Raw genomic sequence first — 19,255 nt, 5'->3', positions numbered from 1 at the left:
CTGGAAAACCCTATTAGAAGCTCCAGAACTTTCAAGGAGGTGTAGCTAACGGATGACTTCCCCTGAGCTGGAAAACCACTGTGTCTCTATTCCTGCCCTCCTTCTCCTCCACAGGCTTCCCTCAGAGATGTCTTCTAGTGGATTCTACCAATGGGAAGGCTGGCAGGAGGGACAAGGGACAATGGAGCGCCTGGTATCCTTTCACCTCCTCCCTGATGCCAAATGTATCCCTTCACAGAAGGTCACTATTTGTGCCAAATTCTGCATGAGTCCATTGCCATTCCCATCAGTGCTTCTGTGCTTTGTGTCTTCAAACCTAAGGTGATGAGTCTTGCCATTTCTAGCCTTGGGACACTGCCCTGTTACTGCACTCAGACGCAGGACCCCCTGTCATCACATGACAACTCTGATAATCAACCTTTGTTCCTCGTTTTCTCTTCTCCATTCCCCTTTCATTCCACTCTGAAGAGGCCCAGAGCACAAGCTTATCAACTCCGAGGGGACAAGGATAAAAAGAGAGACACAACTGACCACCTCATCTTTCCAGCTGCAGATCTTCAAAGAGGAGGTAAGTGACACCTGGGAGAGGCGTGTGACACTCAAGTTCTGCTGGAGATTGCGTTACTCACATGTGATCTGATGTGGAAGAAGGATCTATGCACCCAGAAAAGGAAGTGTCACAGGATGTGGTTTTGCTTCCACAGCATGGAGCCTAGTTCATTCTACCAATGTGCATATTGCTACTGAGAATGTAACGATGGCTAATAACAGCTTGAGAAAAAAAATTCTAGCTCATGTTTCTGCATTTTGTACATTGGGCCATATTCATATAACAGGGTGGGGAGTTATAATTAAAAGTTTTTTTCCCTCAAATTCAAACATCAGTTTTAGTAAATTAAGCAGGCCGGCAATTTTTTTTTTTTTTTCAGACCAGCAGTTTGGAATAGGAGAGAACATTTGTGAAAACAGAAGTATAAGAAGCCTTTTGAGGAAAAGCTCAATTATATTCGAGGGAGCAGTCTCTCTCAGTCTCTTTGCTACTATTTCATACAAAATACAAGGGAAACCAATGTGGAAATCCTTCCCACTGGAATGATGCAAATCAGCCATGAAGGGAAAACGACTGATGTGGAAAACCAAGCCTTCCAGGAGAAGCCTCTCCTTAGGAACTGGGAAGCCTGAGGTCTCTACAGTTTTGTAGACAGCTGTGAAGTCAGAAAGCACAGCTGAAGAAGAGCCCTGGTGGAAGTGCATAACTCATTAGGGTTTGTGCACCTGACAGGCCAAAACTAAGCTGAGTGAGATGAGAGCATTATGTGAAGACCAAATACAAACGCCTAAAAAGAGCCGCAGATTAGCTCACACCAGTAGAGAGGAACCATCTCCTCAGTATCAAATGCTACCCAAGAATATCTCAAAACTGAAACAAATTTGTGGGTTTCTGTTGTACAAATTTGTGGACGCTCCAGCTCTGAATGTCAATGGTCTCTTGCGTCCAGAACCTTGTTCAGACTGGGCAAAGTCTTCCAACCTCAGCTCCAATGACAACGTGGTCACACCACTCTTTCCTGTGGGGACCGACCTGTGCCTTGTAGGTTGTCTGACGTCATCCCTGGTCTCTATCCACTTGATGTCTGCTGCGTCCTGTCTCCCTCCCTTTAGCAGTGAACGACTAAGGATCCCCACACTTTGTGAAATCACTCCCTTTTTGAGACCACTGCAGGGAAGTCTTAGGAATTTATTTGCAGTAAATAAAAAATCACAATTCTATGTTTATGTATTTTTTAATGCCGGTTTTGGGCTCTTTTTAATCTCTAAACAATCACTGATCTCTAGACAACCACTTACCTGTCTCTAATTTGGAGAAAGTCTGTGATAAAGGCTGTACATCTTCAATAGGTAGCTTATAGACCATCAGGGAGGAATACCTGCAACGTGAATAATGAGACTGAGCTCCAGACTTCAAGGGCACCACCCTCTGCAGCTGTATATCTTAAAAGGAAAATAAATAATCTCTTTTTTAAAGTCAAAAAGTTATTTATTAATAGGCTAAATCCAGTTACCAATCTCTCTCTTGTACAAATTCCAGTCAGATTTTTGCAGTGAATATTTAATTATTATGCATATCTAGGAAATTCTGCTCTAGTTTTCCTTCTTTAAAAAGTTTACTTGATTTAGAGGCTAAAATGTTCTTCATGCCTTTTATCTGTTCATCACCTACTTCAAGAAGAGTTTACAGAGTAACAGTGAAATAAATCGGACTTGCATGGGTAAACTTGTAGTGAAAGAGTCAATAAAGTCCAAAAGGTGCAACAGATATTGTGGAAGGAAAAGAAACTGCTCAAAATGAAAGAACAACTGGGATGAGGAAAAGGAAAAAAGAAAGAAGGAAGGAAGGGGAAAAAAAATATATATATATATATATACAAGATAGCTAAGATAATTGTACTACTAATTTCTGTTGGTTCATTGAATGGAACAGTTAATGCTTAGGGTTTTTGACCAATTTTGCATGCTTATATCTGGCGATCTGAACAACTTTGAAGACAACAATATGCGATATAACAACTATTATTGAATTCCTATCATCTTTCTTTTTGAAATCCTGTATTGTTCTTAATTTTTTATTATTTTTATTCTCTTTAAAATAAAAAAGAATAAACTAATCTACATCTTAATCTTTTTAATGGAAAAAATAAAACAAATTTCAAGAGAAAATAGGAAAATAACAATAATTAATGCATTATATATTGTAATCTTTAAGGGAGTTACCCAGAGTACAAGAAATGGGCACAAAAATTCTCCAAATGATATTTACACAAACCTTTCTTTTCAAGGAACTAAGAAAAACTAGTAACATAACTATCTTGTCCTTTTCACATTTCCTTTCCTTTCTTCTTTCTCCCATCCTACTTCCTCTTTCCTTTTGAACAATTTCTTCCCATTTCACAAAACCTATGGCATTTTTTTTTTTTTTTGCTGTACCAGGGATTGAACTCATGACCTCGCACTTGCCAGGCAGGAACTTATGCCACTGTGCTATTTACCCAGCCCCTACTGTATGTTTTGGACTTTATTCACTTGTTCAGTTTCTCACATGAGGGAGATAATATGATCTTTACACTTGTGAGTCTGATTTATTTCACTTATGAGTATGGTCGAAAATCGCATCCATTTTCCTATAAAAGTCTCAACTTCATCCTTCTTTATGGCTGAATAGTACTCCATTATATAAAAAGACCACATCTTTTTTATTCATTCCTCATTTGATGGGCATCTGGGTTATTTCCAAGATTTAGCTATTATAAATTGTGCTGCTATAAACATGGGTGCACATATATCACTGTGATATGATGTTTTTAATTCTTTTGGGAAGATACCCAGAAGGGGAGTAGTTGGGTTGAATGGCACCTCTCATCCTAGTTTTCCAAGGAATCTCCACACTTATTTTCACAATGACTGCACCAGTCTACACTCCCACCAACAGTGGAGAAGGGTTCTTTTTTCCCCACAACCCCTCTAGCATTTGTTATTGGTTGATTTCTTGATGATAGCCATTCTTTCTGAGGTGGAATAGAATCTCAGTATTGTTTTAATTTGCATCTCACGAATGACCAGTGATGTTGAACATTTTTTTATATATTTATTTCTTGTTTGTATTTCTTCATCTAAGAAGTGTGTAATTATCTCAGGTGCCACTTTTGAATTGGGTCTTTGAATTTGGGAGTCTGATTTTTTTCAATTCTTTATATGTTCTAGATACAAGTTCTTTGAGGAACAATAGGCTAAAATCTTTTCTCATTCTGTAGTCTGTTTTTTCACTCTGTTGGTGATTTCTTTTTTGGGCAAAAGCTTTTTAATAAGATGAAATTCCAGTTGTTGATTCTTTGTAGTATTTCCCACGTGAAGTCTCTTTCTACACCTATATCTTCAAGATATCTACCTATTTCTCTTCCAGTATCTTGACAACAATTGGTTTAAATATACACATGCATGTGGTCCTGAAGACAACCATAGCGGTATAAATGTGCTTTGACCCACTGGAGGTCAATCTACTAAGAGGAGGATTGGGAGACAGGGGAAGAAATCAACAGCAGTGCGGTTTAAGGAGGGAGCAAACAAGATTACTTTTCCATGGTCTTAACATGAAGAAAAGAGCATTTAAGTAAAAATTGCTTAACCCTACCTGAACCTCAGATGCTGTTACCGATGATGACAAAAATTCTAAGAGACACTGTGGTATGTACGGGCTCTACACAGGGAATCTCCATTCATGTGGATGGTTTTACCATTTAGAAAGGGCCACTGAGATGATGTAACACATGCACACACTAGGACCCAGACCATTACTGAGTTCCCAGGAACGCTTCTTCCCTTACAAGACAATGCTCAGTCTCCAAGGCAGCACTTTGCTATCACATTCTTCTCCTGTTGTAGCCTTTGGAATGAGACCTATCTCTAGTTACTACACTACTGAAAGTTAAAACACAAAAACAACCAAAATAAGGAATGAGAGGAAAAAGTTTTCATTCCTCATCACTATAACTGAAAATCAACCAAAGACCAAGTAAAGTAACATGTGTGTTTACCTTTCCTGCCGAGCAGCACAGGGGAAAAGCCTGAGGATCTCCTCGTGGAGAGGCTCCACCTGTGTGAGGGTCTTCACCTTCATCTCCAGCAGGTAGTCTTTGCCAAATTTGCTCTTTAGGTGTTGGATTGATCCAATACACCTGGCGGTCAGAAGTGCAAGTCAAACAAGGTAAGGGAAGATATTCTGGCCAGTGCTATCCAGTCTCTGGAGGCCAAGGCTGCAGGCCCCTAGAACCAGAAGTCGCCCCTCCAGCTTCTCCCAGAAGAGATGTCCTGTGACCCATGGGCCCAGTGTCAGTCTGAAGAGAACTCACCTCAGCCTTCCGGACACCATGATGGCTACACGATCACAAACAGCCTCAGCCTCTGCCATGTAATGGGTTGTCAGGAGGGCACCCCTCTCCGTGTGTCTAAAGGTGGCCCGGATTGCCTGCCTAGAATTAGGTCGAGGGAAAATAAATAAAAGTACTGTCCAAGGCAGTGCGGAAAGTTTAAAAAAGAAGTTTCCCTTGTCACACATATGGAACAATTAGTGAATTCAGAATAGACCCCAACCAGAATTATGGGAGGGATAATAAAAAGGGAATTCAACACATTATTGGTTATAATTTGACAAGTTTGGGTTGAACATACCATATGTATTGAGTAAAATCTATTTAGCATTTTTACGAGTTTAAGAGCATTTATCAGAAGGCAGGAAGAAGACAGAAGGTGGAACTAAGTAAGATGTATGATGATCACAACATATACAATAAAGGTACAGAATGGCAGAAATCTCCTAAAATAATTAAAGACTATATTGAGAATTTGGAATGTCTCTTTTATTCTCCATAAGAATTGTATGTTAGGTAATGTTGCAGAAAGAGTTAACATTTAGTAATTGATTGATTTTACTATGCCCCATTCATACCCAGAAGACTTATGAAGAAAAGAAAATTCTTAGCATGGATATTTAGTTGAAAGAGTATATCTTTTTCTCCTCAATAAACACTGGTGGTAGGGCTATTTTCCCTTAGTGCTACTTTTCCTAATAGTGGATGAATGGCTTATCCTTCTTCAGTAAACAATGACTTTGAGGGCATTTATTATAGGAGCCATTAGTCCACATAGGGGCTACATGTGTATTTCCTCACCAAATCTGTTGCTGGCCCTCAGGGTCCATCCCAGTGGATGGCTCATCCAGAAGTACCACTGATGGATTTCCCAGGATGCTCAGCACAAAGCACAGCTGGAACAAGAGAGACAGGCTGTCAGCACCAGGCTGCGGGCGCACAGAGCCACACCAGGCCCTCACATACTTTTCTCTTTATTCCCTCTGACAAAGTCTTCACGGGTGTCTTCAGATGATCCTGCAGCATGAAGGCTTCCACCAACCTGAAGGAAACAGAATGAGTCAGACCTCATCACCCAGGAACGATGGGGATTGGATGTAAGAGAACAAGCAAATTAAGAGTACAGTGGAGAAAAGTTAAGAGTCACTGGAGGGGTCAAAACTGTGAAACCACTGAGAATATGTAATGGTTTAGATGTAGTTTGCCCCCTAAAGGGTCATGCACTGGGAGATTGATAACGTGGTGACATCAGGAGATGGTGTGGACCTTTAAAAAGCCTATTAGAAGGTGCTGAGTTTGTCTAGGTCACTGGGGGTGTGCCTTGAGAGGGGATGTGGGATCCCCATCCATCTGGTTTCCTGTCTGATCATGTGATTTTTTTCCCACTCACACAAACTCCTGCTACGATGTCATCATGACTGGGTCCTCATCAGAGGCTGAGACAATGAGGCTGCCCAATCTTGGGCTTTCCCCTTCCAGACCATGGGGAAAACTTCTCTTCTTCGAGTGTAATTAGCCTTAGATATTTCACTATAGTAACACAAAACTGACTATTACAGATACTTTCTGAATCTTTATTGGAGGTCATGCTCCTATTTTCAACAGCTTCTTCTCATATTAAGAATAATCTGTAAACATTTTTCCCTCCAGGCTTAGAGTTAGAGAAAATGATATTGTTTTTTTTTTTCCTGGTACCAGGAATCAAACTCACTACCTTGCGCTTGCCCGGCAGGCACTGTGCTGCTAGGCTAAATCCCCAGCCCCGAGAAAATGATATTGGACTCACTACTAGATAGCCAAGACTTTTCCCATAAGCAAGGGATGATTTATTAGATACTTGTTTCTTTAATTTTGTGTTCTTGAATTTTGTTTGAAATATCATTAACATCACACCTCCCCAAGACAGAATGGAATGCATGCTTCGCTCACAGACCCCGTGATGGTGACTGTGGCGTCCCTTTTCTTCAGCCCCTTCACAGCAGCATATACTTCCAGGTGTTGCTTCACAGTCAGACTGGGCCACAGCACATTCTCCTGAGGACAGTACCCCAGGAACCCCAAGGTGTCCTCTTCACTGCTCCTTTTCAAAATCACCTAGACAAAAGAAGTTCATTCTCCAGTTCTGTTCAGAATTGTGAGTATGTACTTCCGGGAGTTCCCTTCTTGTACATACACAGGTGCTAAGAGTATACAGGTAAATACGTAGAAAAGTTAAAAAGTTACTAAATATAGCTCTGAAAAAATGGCAAACTACTCAGCAATTTAAAAGCCAGTTTTCCATATTGTTATATTCTCCTTTAGACTTAACTACCTACCAGTTTCCTTACTAAGGCTGAATTCAAGGTTGCTTATTTGGTTGTTCATCACTTGACTTTATTCACCGATCCCAAAATTCAAAAGAATAGATACTTGTTAAGGATTCTGTTTCCCTAATCATAAATAGCTGTAATTATAGCATTTGAAGCACAGGGGCAATCTTCCTCCCAGGGTACATTTAGCAGTGTCTGTAGATATATTTGGCTGTCATAATTTGTATGTATATCTGTGGTGGGATGGGTGCTACGGGCATCTAGTGGGTGGAGGTCAGGAACGCTGCTCAACATCCTATTACACACACAGATTACCCAGCCCAAAGGTCATTAATTTCAAGGTTGAAAAATTCTGAGCTAAATAATACATGAAAAATCTTTAATGCTGTGGTACCAAGAAACTCAGTTCATTCATGACAGCCTTTGTCATTTTTATGAGCCAGGCCCTATGCTAGCCAATAACTTGAATAGCTAATGTCTCCCTGGTGCTTGCCATATGCCAGAATCTGAGCATTTTATATATTTTGAATTATGTTGTCTTCATAGAAACACCATATGTGTTCTGTAATAACTTTATTATTCCTGGTTTACCTATGAGAAAACTCACACATGTGTGGATTAAGAAATTTTAAGAAGATTAGATGGTAACATGCCCTAACCTCCATGCTATAAGTTAAGGATGTGGGTCCTGAAGGTCAATACTAGTCTCAGTGACCACCTTGTTTTATTCCCTAAGAGCAAAACAGGAGAAAACAAGTTAACTTTGCCTCCTAGAACTTTCATTCTAGGGAGAGAAACAGAAAATTAACAAGTAAGTACATAAGTGGACTAATTCAAGCCTCTTCTTAATCCTTTCAAGGAAGCAAATGCGCCTTACAATAATACGGAGGATTTAATGTAGTAAACAGTGCAAGCAGAAAGGGTCTTTTGGGGAGGTAGACGTTCCAGTGATGAGGAGATAACCAAGCAGGTAAAGAGCTGAGCGCAGGGCACATGCGTAGATCAAACACAAAGATACTGCAGGCAGAAAGGGATTGAAGCCCACTCTGGCAAGAGGTAGAGGATGTGAAAGGCTGTCAGCAGACCCCATGCTATGCCAAGGCTTTTGAGGCCATGGTAAAAATTTTGGATTAATTTTAAGTCACAGGTTATAATCTGGAGAGTGGCAGGACATGTTTGAAGGTCTGCTCTAACTGCTATGTGAGGCAAAAATGGAAATGGACAGGCAATTTGGAAAATGCTTGTAGCAGTCATGACCACCTTGCAGCTTCCCTTCTCAACAGCCCCTCTGACTTTAACCCTGGGCCAATTGTCAATAGCATTCTCCCTGCAAAGCTGGAGTCCTTTGGTCTCCAACCCTCCTTTTACCCACATTGATCTAGAAAAGTGAAATTCATATGTTACTCCATTTTTTGCTTTGGATTTTTGACAATTATTCATGTTTTTCTTACTTATGTCTGTGATAAGAGACATGGGCCTTTTAGCCCCAGCCCAGCATTATTATTATGGTTCAAAAGCTTCAGTAGACTTACAGTAATATCTTCTACTGCCATTTTTTTCCCCTCTTACTGGTCACATCCTTTTATCCAATGGGCCAGACTATGCCCCCACAATTACAAGAAAGTTTCTGGTGCAAACGCACTTTGCCAAGACTTACGCCATTCTATTTTCTAATGAACTGATTATTACAAAAATGTCACACAGAATCTTTAATATAGCATATAAGCAGAAAAGTTGTTAAATATGAAGATTCATTCCTCTAGCCACATGAGCAGGCCTTATTTTCACAGTGGATAATTCAATTTAAAAAGGCCTTGGGATAGATAATTCCACAAAACAAAGACTTCTGATCTCAGAGATATATATTTCCCTTTAATAGCTCTACCTTTTTCACCCAGTATAAAAAATAATGGCCTTTCTCAGCCATCAACTATTTTTGGAATTAAGGAGAAAAATTTTTAATCAATCCTCTTCATTCACTGCATAAGTCACACAAACTGCTTAAGGACTAGCCAAATGTTTTTGTGGTTGTCATCAATATTCACTGTAAAATGTTCATTTGAGGAAGCATTAATGACTGTATTTCTGTGTTTTACTGACCTGCCCTGCATTTGGTTTTATGTCTCCAGTTATCATTTTAATCATTGTACTTTTCCCAGCTCCATTGTGTCCCAACAGTCCTACAACTTCACCTGAAAGAAACAGAAATGCTCAGAAACGCACAGATAATTATATCAAAAATAAAAGCAAGGCAAGCATGGTGCCACACGCCAGTAACACCAGCACTCTGGGAGGCTGAGGCGGAAGGACTGCAAGTTTGAGCCCACCCCTGGTACCATAGTGACTTACCACGACCCTGTCTCAAAATACAAAATTAAAAAATGGCTGGAGATATAGCTCTTTTTGAAGGCCCTGTGTTCAATCTCCAATAACACAATCAATCAATCAATCAATCAATAGCAAATACTATTTGTGGACTCTCTAAGTGTGGAGCACTATGTGAAATGCACTATGCACTTTATTTCACTTATTCTCCCCCTACACACACATACACACACACACACACACACACACCTACTGCTTATTATATGGTTCATATTTTCTTTCTCAGATGAGGAAACTGAGGCTTAAAGAGCATAAATAACTTGCCTAAGGTTATACTGCCTATAAGAGACTGAGCTAAAGTTTGAAACAAATTTGATTCCAAAGCTTGTTGTGCTTAACCAGGACTGTAACACTTGACATTTTTAGGAATGATGAATGTATTACCATGCCTCCATCACTTCCTTTAGGTCATGAAGTTACATTGCTTTCAAATCTACACAAGGCTGGTGTGTAGCTCCGTGGTACAGCATTTATTTAACATGTGTGAGGTTCTGAGTTCAATCCCCAGCACCACAAAAATGTAAAAACTATTATAGACTTGAAAAAAGCAAGTAAAACCTATATCATTGTTTTTAACAGAAAAATTGCCCTTTTGTTGTTATTCTTCTGCTTGTTTGTTTTAACAGAACAGACAGTATCTTCTTGTGTAAAGAAAAACTGTAAGTAGAGCTGTGGTTTGTAAGCAGGAAGGAACAACTATAGTGTGATGATGAGTTGGCTTCCTTTCCCATTCATCATTAGATAACTCTAGATTTGGATACTGTTCTTGTCTTTTCAAGAGCCAATCTTTAGAGATGAAGATCATTCTAGTAGCAGAACTGTCGTTTCCAACCTTTTTTAACACAGAAAGACACGTTTCTTGTGGCAATTTTTTTCTTCCTTCTGGAAAAGCAATTTTTCTTTTTGCCTGCATATTCCTTCCGCAGACAGCTGGCAGTGATAACTGGTTTCTGAAAAGACAAGCCAGAAGCAATGGGGCATTATTCTCTCTTTGCATTAAGAATACTCCGTTCTTGCCAGCAACCATGCCCCTATACAAGATCAGGAAGCAAACCTACCCTTCCCCTAGAAACTGCCATTGTCAAATAAATTCTTTCAAGCTTATATTACTGTAGGAAAGGGGCATGTATGCACCATATCATGCGATTTGTGCTTGCTGTTCTTCAGAGAGGAATAAAAGCATCCACTAAATCCACAGATTTAAAACACGTACTCTCATGCACGCATATGCTATAAACAAACGTACAACTCAGGTGAGCTGTCTCTTCCTAATTCCTTACAGTAAGCCTCATGTGGGTTATAAAACTCACAAAACCTTACCTAAGTTTTTATAGCATTTAGCTGCACTTGTTAAAACTATGACTTTGAAAAATTAATGAACACATTAATCTCTCTGTGTGTATTTGTTTCCCTTGCTTTCTTAGTTCTGTGGTCATACCTACTGAAGTCAAATAACAAATTACATGAGCAAGGATGAAAGAACCTCCAGTGCTTTTCAAAAAGTAGAATGAGTTGCTCACTTCATCTGGCAGGCAAAATGATGTGATGAAGAATATTTCTGTAGTTCTTACCTCTTCCTCGTCCAGGGCAGTCACGGCGTTTATTGCTCTGATTCTTTCCATTCGGACATCCTCATCTTCTCCTTCAGGTTCTTCTGGATTTGGAAAAACGTCACTGCTTCTTGGAGTCATTCTAAAATCAAAATGGCATGAGGGTGCCATGTTTTTCCAGTTGAAAACTGAGCAAAAGTAATGAATTCTCTGTTACTGCAATCAGTTATTTGACCAGTTTAACGAGGAGCACAGCAGAATTTTCACTCTTAAACTCTCTGTCATTCACCTTAAAAACAGCCTACTTGCTATCAAAGAATCAAGGGATGCTACTCATATCACTTTTGACTTTTACCTAAATTTAATTGTGCTTGGTGCTGTTGACTGCCTTTTTTCCAAATGATAAATTAGTACACCCTCTCTGACAAGAGCATTTTGAGGCAGTTTCATGAGAAGGGTGGGTCACAACACTCAGAGTCAGGAATGGTCCCAGAAAACTTAGGACATCTGATCACCATTCCAATGTCTACTCAGTTAGGAGCAAGAGCACCTCTTGGGAATTTGTGTCAGGATCACTCTTCTCTCACTAATTCTTTTTTTCATCATCCCCTCATTGAGTTCTGCTAATTCTTACATCTCTCCCTTTAGTCAACACAAGTAAATGTAGTCATTTGGTTTTCTAAAACACAGCCCTTTACCATCAAATTAGCTTTGAACCTGATACTCATTTTGGGTGGTAGCCTAGGTGTTCAAGACATACTTTGTCTTGACTTTGTATTATGTAACTTATAAAACCTTCTTACGCTTTCCTATTTCAAGACCCTTGAGTATCTAGCTTCAATTTCATTTTTATTATCCTATAACACATGCCTTCATTTCAACTGCCTCCTCTCACCAACAGGAAGAAGACATGTACCGCAACCTTTGTCTTACTGCTCACACTCTATTTCTCTGTGTGTGTGTGTTTATGTTTCCCTTGCTCTCTTAGCTCTGCGGGCACTGCATACCTACTGAAGTATGGCTATACTTCATTACTGCTTGTCTGCACTTGCACATTCTTTCAAAGATTCTACTCCTTGCATGTAACTTTCCTCACTGTAAAATCACAGTCTGCCTTAATTTTTCAGTCTCTTACCTGTGCTAATGTTCTCTCTCACTAGATTATTGTATACACAATTTCTAAAATTCATCGTTACTGAACTTACAAAGTCTCCTAAAATAATCTTGAGCAGTCAGTGCTTTTAACAATTAAGTTAGACACATTAAAATATCTTTAAAGAATGACTATTCAAATAAATCATGAATTTCTATTGTTTTTTATGAACCTGAATACAGGGTCCTTTCGCAACAATTTCTTCCTGAAGTTTCCTTCCAGACATCGCAGAACAAGAACAAAAATGAAAAACTGGAAGTAAGGCTAGGGGAAAAAAATGGCAATCAAAATTAACATCATCATCAAAACAATTATTTCAATACTGGAAATGGTATAGGAGCTGGATTATTTGCTATAACTGCGATGATATATAAAATTGTAACAGGAAATGCCCCCTCCTCCCACCACAGCCAGTACAATTCAGTTTCTTAGCTGCCCAGGTAATAGCTCCTGTTGCAGTTCTGGTTGCTTCTGTCTCCTAGCAACGGCTGATCACTGTGATGCATATTGCAAGAACCAATCAAAGACAGCCAAACACTCTACTTCTATACTTCCCTTTTGCAATCCCATAAAAGCCTCCCTCCCTGAGTTTTGGGGCCTGATATTTTGGGAATGATCCTAACAGTGCCCATTGATCAACATAAAATAAATCTGCTTCCAAATCCTGGGTGTCATTTCAGTCTTTTTGCTTGCTATTGCAAAATTAAACTGCACAACATTTCTCAAGGCAGAAAGCAATCCATTTAACAGTCTATGAAACTCTCAAAGCTACTCTCTATGCTATTTAGAGAAAACATAAAGATAGAAGTACTGAGTTATACCACTACTACTCACGCTATTTAGAACTGGTGCTTCACTCTTGGCACTCCACAACTATTGTAATGATAGTGGTTTAGATCTTGATATTTTCTCAAAAAAATTAAAAGCATCATAGCACAGCAATACATGTGCACCCGTGTTTGTAGTGACACAGTTTTTCATAGCTAAATCTTGGAAACAACCCAAAAATGTCCATCGACCAATGAATGGGTAAAGAAGATGTGTGTTTTTTATATAATAGAGTACTACTCTGCCATAAAGAAGGATACACTTGAGCCATTTATTGCTAAATGGATGTCTAATAAATTGGACACACATGTGTAAATATTGCATTGTCTTACTGGTGTGAGAAACTGAAAGTGTAAATAAAAACCAAATTGTATAAGACAGATGATAAAATGGGAAGAAGTTAAAGAAAGGGAAACCAGGGAGGGGAAGGGGGAAAGGAAGGAAGGGAAATGAAAAAAGACAAGAGAAGGATAAAATGGAAACAAAGCTTTCTAAATAAGGAGGAGAGATGCAACTAGAGACCATGCTCATAAGTGAAATAAATCAGACCCACATGTGTGAACACTGTATTGTCTCCAAGTGTAAGAACCTGAAAGGGTAAATAAAATTTGAAAGGCACAATAGATATTGTGAAAAGAGAAGAAACTGCTCCAAGGGAAGGAACAACTGGGATGAGGGAAAAGAGAAAAGAAAGAAAGAAGGAAGGGAAAAATATACATGTATATACACAGGATAGCTGGGATAATTGTACTGCTGATTTCTACTGGTCTATTGAAAGGACCAGTTAGTGCTAAAAGTTTTTTCTTCTTTTGAATTTTTTGACCAATTTTGAATGCTTATATTTGGTAATCTGAACAACCAATTTAAGAGAACAATATTCAATATAACAACCATTGTTGAATTCCTATCATCTTGTTTAATGAAATTGTGTATCATTTCTTTTGATTACTTTTATTCTCTTTAAAATAAAAAATATATAAAAAGTAAGAAGGAGAAGAGGGGGTGAAGGGAAGGGAAGGGAATAGGAGGGGAAAGAAAACAAATCAAGGTAAATTATGTACAGGTACAAGTTCCCTGTGATGAATATGATCATTGTATGTACCTAAGTTCCACCAATAAAATTAATTAAATTTTTAGCAAGTCATTTTGTGTGTGTGCTTTCCTTCATATGCTAGAAATGTCATTTTTAACTTGGTGCAATTCAAAGAAACTCAAACCATGCAAAGGCTGTATCCCCTCATGAATAACGTTGAAAAGGAAATGTCTTCTTACTATTAGCAATGCCAGAAATACTATTTGAGATTCTGAAGCTCCTACGTAATCCACGAAGTCATAAGAAATCTGTAAAACAAAAAGAAAGCTATTTATACCAACCTTCCCTTTAAATGGCCTTGCCACTATTTTACCATTCATCAGGCAAAGTCAGTTTCTGTGTAGCATGTCTTCCTTTCTGCCAAGACATCTCAGTCAACTTGTCTATATGCTGAGGTGCTATTATGTGTAATACTGTAAGTTGGCAGAATTCTGGGTAATGCCTATGAGACCCATTGAAGCCATGGCCAATGCTGTTTTAAGACAAACCTTCTCCTTCAACTTCTGTCTTTCTCTTCCTCTTTGTGCTCCTTTTCTGTATTTTCCTCTCAAAAATCTTGTAATCATTTTTGTTCTCCTACATCTGCTTTTGAGTATAATCACAACAATCCTTCAGACCAAATCCATCACCAAGAGTTTCATGTACACATCTAAGTGTATCTTTCCAACAGCTCCCATGAAAGGATATTTTACTTCATTACAAATGAAGGGTAAAGGACTCAATTTTGTTTATTGAGTTCTATTCACCAAGACTTTTTCTGAGAAAATTTAGACCCCTGTCAATTAATTGGTAAGTATTACGGCCATTCATCTGGAAAAGACTTTGTTTTTCATATTGGTGGTTTTTTAATGACTCTAACAGCATTTCAATTCACTTTGTTCTCCTGCCTCAGATGACCACTTCCAATAATGGTACGCCATTCCAAAATGAGCTTAGCTCTCCCTGATTTCTGCCCTCTCTGCCATCAAATTTTATTCTCCCAGCTTTTTGAGATTCTAGTATCTTTATTCCATAATTTGGAGTTGGTGAAACTCCAACCCACCAATCTTTTCCCACTGTCTACCAACCCCTTCATGTCCTTAAGTTATATCTTTCCTAGTTTGGAATCCATGGTCTATTATTCAAGCCTTCTTTATACAGAACTACACCCCCCTATCCTTTTCTTTGTCAGACTCACCTGGCAACTATTCATCCCAGTTGAACCCAATTCTCTATTTGCTATAATGTGTCTGTAAGGCAGATTATGAGATGAACTCCCCACTTTGTTGACTTTTCTTGAAAAGTAGGGTAGTCTGTCTTTCAGTAGGTCAGTCCTAGTGACCCCACTCCCTGAAATAATTTTTTGTATCTTTTTTTCTGTTGTCAAAATCCCAATCCCCTCTTGACTACCTCACCCTCAGCTGATGACTTCATTTCCTGAATAAAGACATATCATTCTCTTCTTTCCACCAGCAAAGCCACTAAGCCACTTACCTCTGTATTTACATACTCTAACAATGACCTTGTTAAATGGATGGAGCATTTATGGTTTTAGGAGAGCAACCCTTTCACTTGTGTACTTCATTGTATATCCAACTGTCTCCTTAGTATTTTTCTTCAAGTGTCTGTGAGAGGCCTTAAACCTAACATATCTAAAACTTAGCAGAAAACGCACCTCTCAGTAGGGTTCCCAGAGTGAGAGTTTTCATGAGATCTATAAAATACCCTATGCTTGGAGTTGCCTTTGACCTTCATGAACCAAAGTCAGGCTTCCTACTAAAAAAGAACTTGCCCCTCATGTATGGCAAAACAACTGACTTTCTGAAGACAAAGAAATTTTGTCTTCTCAAACTTTGTATGGCTAAGGACTCTGCTCAAATTTTTGCAATATCTAAGGCTTTCTCTTCTAGCCATATATTTTATGATGTGAGGACAGGACTGGAATTACTTACCTCCGAAAAAATGGTTAGAGAACCAATCAGTGTGAAGGGTGGTATTAATATGGTGCAGAAAAGTAACCCCAGAAATGTGTATTCACTTATATCAGTAGCAAGTATTGTGAAGATGGTGACCTAAAATAAAAACACAGGATAGAGTCATGAAAGTATGACAGGACCATAATTTTAAATGAAATGAATCAGACACACAAGTTTAACTATTAGATTATTTCTCTTAGGTGAGCAATGCAAATTGTAAATAAAGAGCAAAATGGAGAATAGCTATTAGGAAGTAGGAAGAACTTGTGCAAGTGGGAAGGAGAAAGATGGGTGTGGTGACATGTGGAGAAGGACATTCTTTGATTAGAAAGCACTGAGAACACACAATGATTTGTGTATTGTTGCAAAAATGAACTGAAACTTTTCACCTGAAGATAAGAATATATTTGAACTGCAGGAGATCCCTATGCTTCAGCCTTGCCATGCACTGTAAAAATTAATGTGAAGTAAGGACTGTGATTGTAGTGGATTGATAACTGCCGGTCAACTTGTAACCCCCAGCTGAACTGAGTAAGCCTGGTGCTGGGTGTGGGAGGCCCACCTGGGCATTGTTGCCAGCGCCACAAGAGGCAGAACTGGAGAAGGATAGTAATGCCTTAATTACTAAAAGTTTTGGTATCTGCCCATTTGTACTAGCTACGCCCTTGGTTCTTTATCAATATAAGGTGATTGAGATTGATAATCGGGGTTGCAGTCCAAGAGGCTGTAAGCCCCCTGATCCCAGACTTTTGCCTCTCTTGTTCTTCTTGTCTGTCTTTCTTTTCCTTTTCATTCGTGGCACCTCGTTCTCAGGACCTGACACGCTGGACAGAACGACAGTGGTGCACACCTATGATTCCAGCACTCCAGAGGCTGAGGCAGGGGGATCGTTGTGAGTTTGAAACCAGCCTGGGCTACAAAGTGAGCTCAGGGCCAGCCTGAACTGCATAGTGAGATCCTGTCTCAAAAAAGACCAAAAAAAAAAAAAAAAAAAAAAAAAAAAAAAAAAAAGGGAGAACAAGGGAGTGGATACAAGAAGAAATGGAAAAGGGATTTTAAAAAAGAGAGAGAATTGATGGGAAAAATAGAAACAGAGCTTTCATAAATGGGGAGGGGAAGAAGTGTTGAAGGGAGGGAAGGGGACTGGGAAAAAAGAATTAAGATGCCTCATGTATAAGTACAAATTCCCCATGATGAATGTGATCATTATGAGTGGCAAACACGTAATAACGGGCATGCATATGGATTGAATGTGAGGAGAGACAGAGAGAAAAAACAAGACTTTGGTATGAGCAACTCGCTGAGTGGATTCTGTAGCAGTAGTGTAACCAGCTGAGAGCTCAGGAAGCATAGAATTGAGTAGAGGGGTATATTTCAGATATGGTATCACTGAAGTCCTTTTTAAATATTCAAGTGACATTTAAGTGAGGTATTAAGGGTAGAAGTCTCTAGTTCAGGAGAATCTCTAGCTCTGGAGATGTGTGGATTTCATTGTAGTTGGTGTATACTCACACACACACACACACACACTACATTTTATATATGCCAATGTTACCTTAGAGCAATTAGAAATTTTAGAGAACAATATTAATTCACCACTCTGCTTAGTTCAAAGATTAAAACACACATTCTTACATTTATTCAAGAAAGATTTAAAAATAAAACAGTGAGCATTATATACACACTTACAGTTAAGAAGAAAAATGACCAAATGTCACTATTTTTTTTGCCATTGCGAAAAATGAATGAAATCACATATGTCAAGAAAACAAGAGACGAGACATATCCAACACTACACAGGGTCTGAAAGAAGAAATACTTCAGTTGGATAAAGTAAATATTAACAGGAAGGTATCCATAGCCATCCTTCAACTTTTCAGAACTACAGGGTGGATAATTTTATCTATGTTCTTTAGTTTAAGATGAATAATAGTACTGCACTGGTGAAAATCTAGCCTAATAAAACCATTTCTTTTTTCTTTATTTTTTTCCCTTTCTTTTCTTCTAAAGATTAAGAAATAGTTTTATTAGAACCTGTTTTCACCATTTCTTAACCTTTTCCACTTACCTGAAATAACAGGTTTTGAATTATGTGTATAAACTCTTCTGGACTAAAAACATAATCCATTATTTGCATCAGAAGAAGAATCAAGAAGTAGAGTGGAATATCCACTAGTGCCTGTCCAAACCAGTAAGCTGAAGGGTAAAGGCCTGAAATCCATAGCTGGGAATGAATTTTTTCCTGATGAAGAAATAGAAAAACCATTAAGAGGCCAGAAAACCTGAGGTTTGGGAAATTTTAAATACCTAAACACAAGAGCATTTATTTTTGCTATATTCCCTTAATTACTCTGGTTCAGCAAAATGCTACTACAACTTGCCACATCCCTACCTCAGAGACGATAAAAAAATTTCCAATCATGTTAATGACTTCATTGTCTAAAGGAGCAATGTACCAATTTAACTAGCTAATCTTCTATCAGTAAATAGGCATTTCTGATCTTTTGTTTCCAAAGGCACTTCCTCTTTTGACAAGAAGACTTGGAAATTGCACAAAGACTTAAAGAAGTGGAGTTTATAGCTGTGTCTAAGATTCTGGAAATTTATTGTGAATATCAACAATGGGCATTTTATTTAGAGCCTAAGCACTGGCTGTCTATTTAATCAATTTGATTTAAAAAAAATCTTTTGGGGTTGGCATAAGCAAGAGACCTATAAAATGTTGCACTTTTCTTACTGTCTTAAAGTAAATGCAATTTTTCATTATTAGATTGTGAATACTAGTGAGTAGATTTTGATATCACCTATTGAAAGCCACATTGTTATAGTGATTGTCATAACACAAGCTCTTACAACTTTATCATGGACTGTTGAAACAATAAAGCATACAAGCAGTTAATATTTTTAAGTTAAATGGCACCTATATAAAGTTATTTATTAGACTGTCCCTCAGACAAAGGGCTTCTATCTAGAACATATAAAGAATTAAAAAATATCAGCCCCCCAAATTCAAAGACCCAATCCAAAAATGGGCAGCTGAGATGAATACACACTTCTCAC

General features: G+C 38.5%; 1 protein-coding gene across 2 annotated transcripts in view; it reads right to left on the bottom strand.

Moving 5' to 3' along the window:
• Abca9 (ATP-binding cassette, sub-family A (ABC1), member 9) overlaps positions 1–19,255 on the bottom strand; it is a 66,654-nt gene that overhangs the window by 1,537 nt on the left and 45,862 nt on the right. The window contains exons 24-37 of one of the 2 annotated variants that reach the window (XM_005402114.2): positions 18,264–18,437; positions 17,885–17,998; positions 16,172–16,291; positions 14,420–14,488; positions 12,492–12,583; positions 11,188–11,308; positions 10,449–10,566; positions 9,332–9,423; positions 6,856–7,016; positions 5,889–5,964; positions 5,724–5,818; positions 4,905–5,024; positions 4,590–4,730; positions 1,849–1,928 (exon numbers count right to left, since the gene is read on the bottom strand). In XM_005402114.2, coding sequence (XP_005402171.1) covers positions 1,849–1,928; positions 4,590–4,730; positions 4,905–5,024; positions 5,724–5,818; positions 5,889–5,964; positions 6,856–7,016; positions 9,332–9,423; positions 10,449–10,566; positions 11,188–11,308; positions 12,492–12,583; positions 14,420–14,488; positions 16,172–16,291; positions 17,885–17,998; positions 18,264–18,437 — 1,573 coding nt within the window. The remainder of the gene's footprint in view (positions 1–1,848; positions 1,929–4,589; positions 4,731–4,904; positions 5,025–5,723; positions 5,819–5,888; positions 5,965–6,855; positions 7,017–9,331; positions 9,424–10,448; positions 10,567–11,187; positions 11,309–12,491; positions 12,584–14,419; positions 14,489–16,171; positions 16,292–17,884; positions 17,999–18,263; positions 18,438–19,255) is intronic. The other variant, XM_005402115.2, reaches the window with a different exon arrangement.

The sequence above is a fragment of the Chinchilla lanigera genome, unplaced genomic scaffold (assembly GCF_000276665.1).
Source record: "Chinchilla lanigera isolate Chin_1 unplaced genomic scaffold, ChiLan1.0 scaffold00077, whole genome shotgun sequence".
In the NCBI taxonomy this organism is placed as follows: Eukaryota; Metazoa; Chordata; class Mammalia; order Rodentia; family Chinchillidae; genus Chinchilla; species Chinchilla lanigera.
Note: the sequence above shows the minus strand (reverse complement) of the source record. Positions and strands in the feature narration are given on the sequence as shown.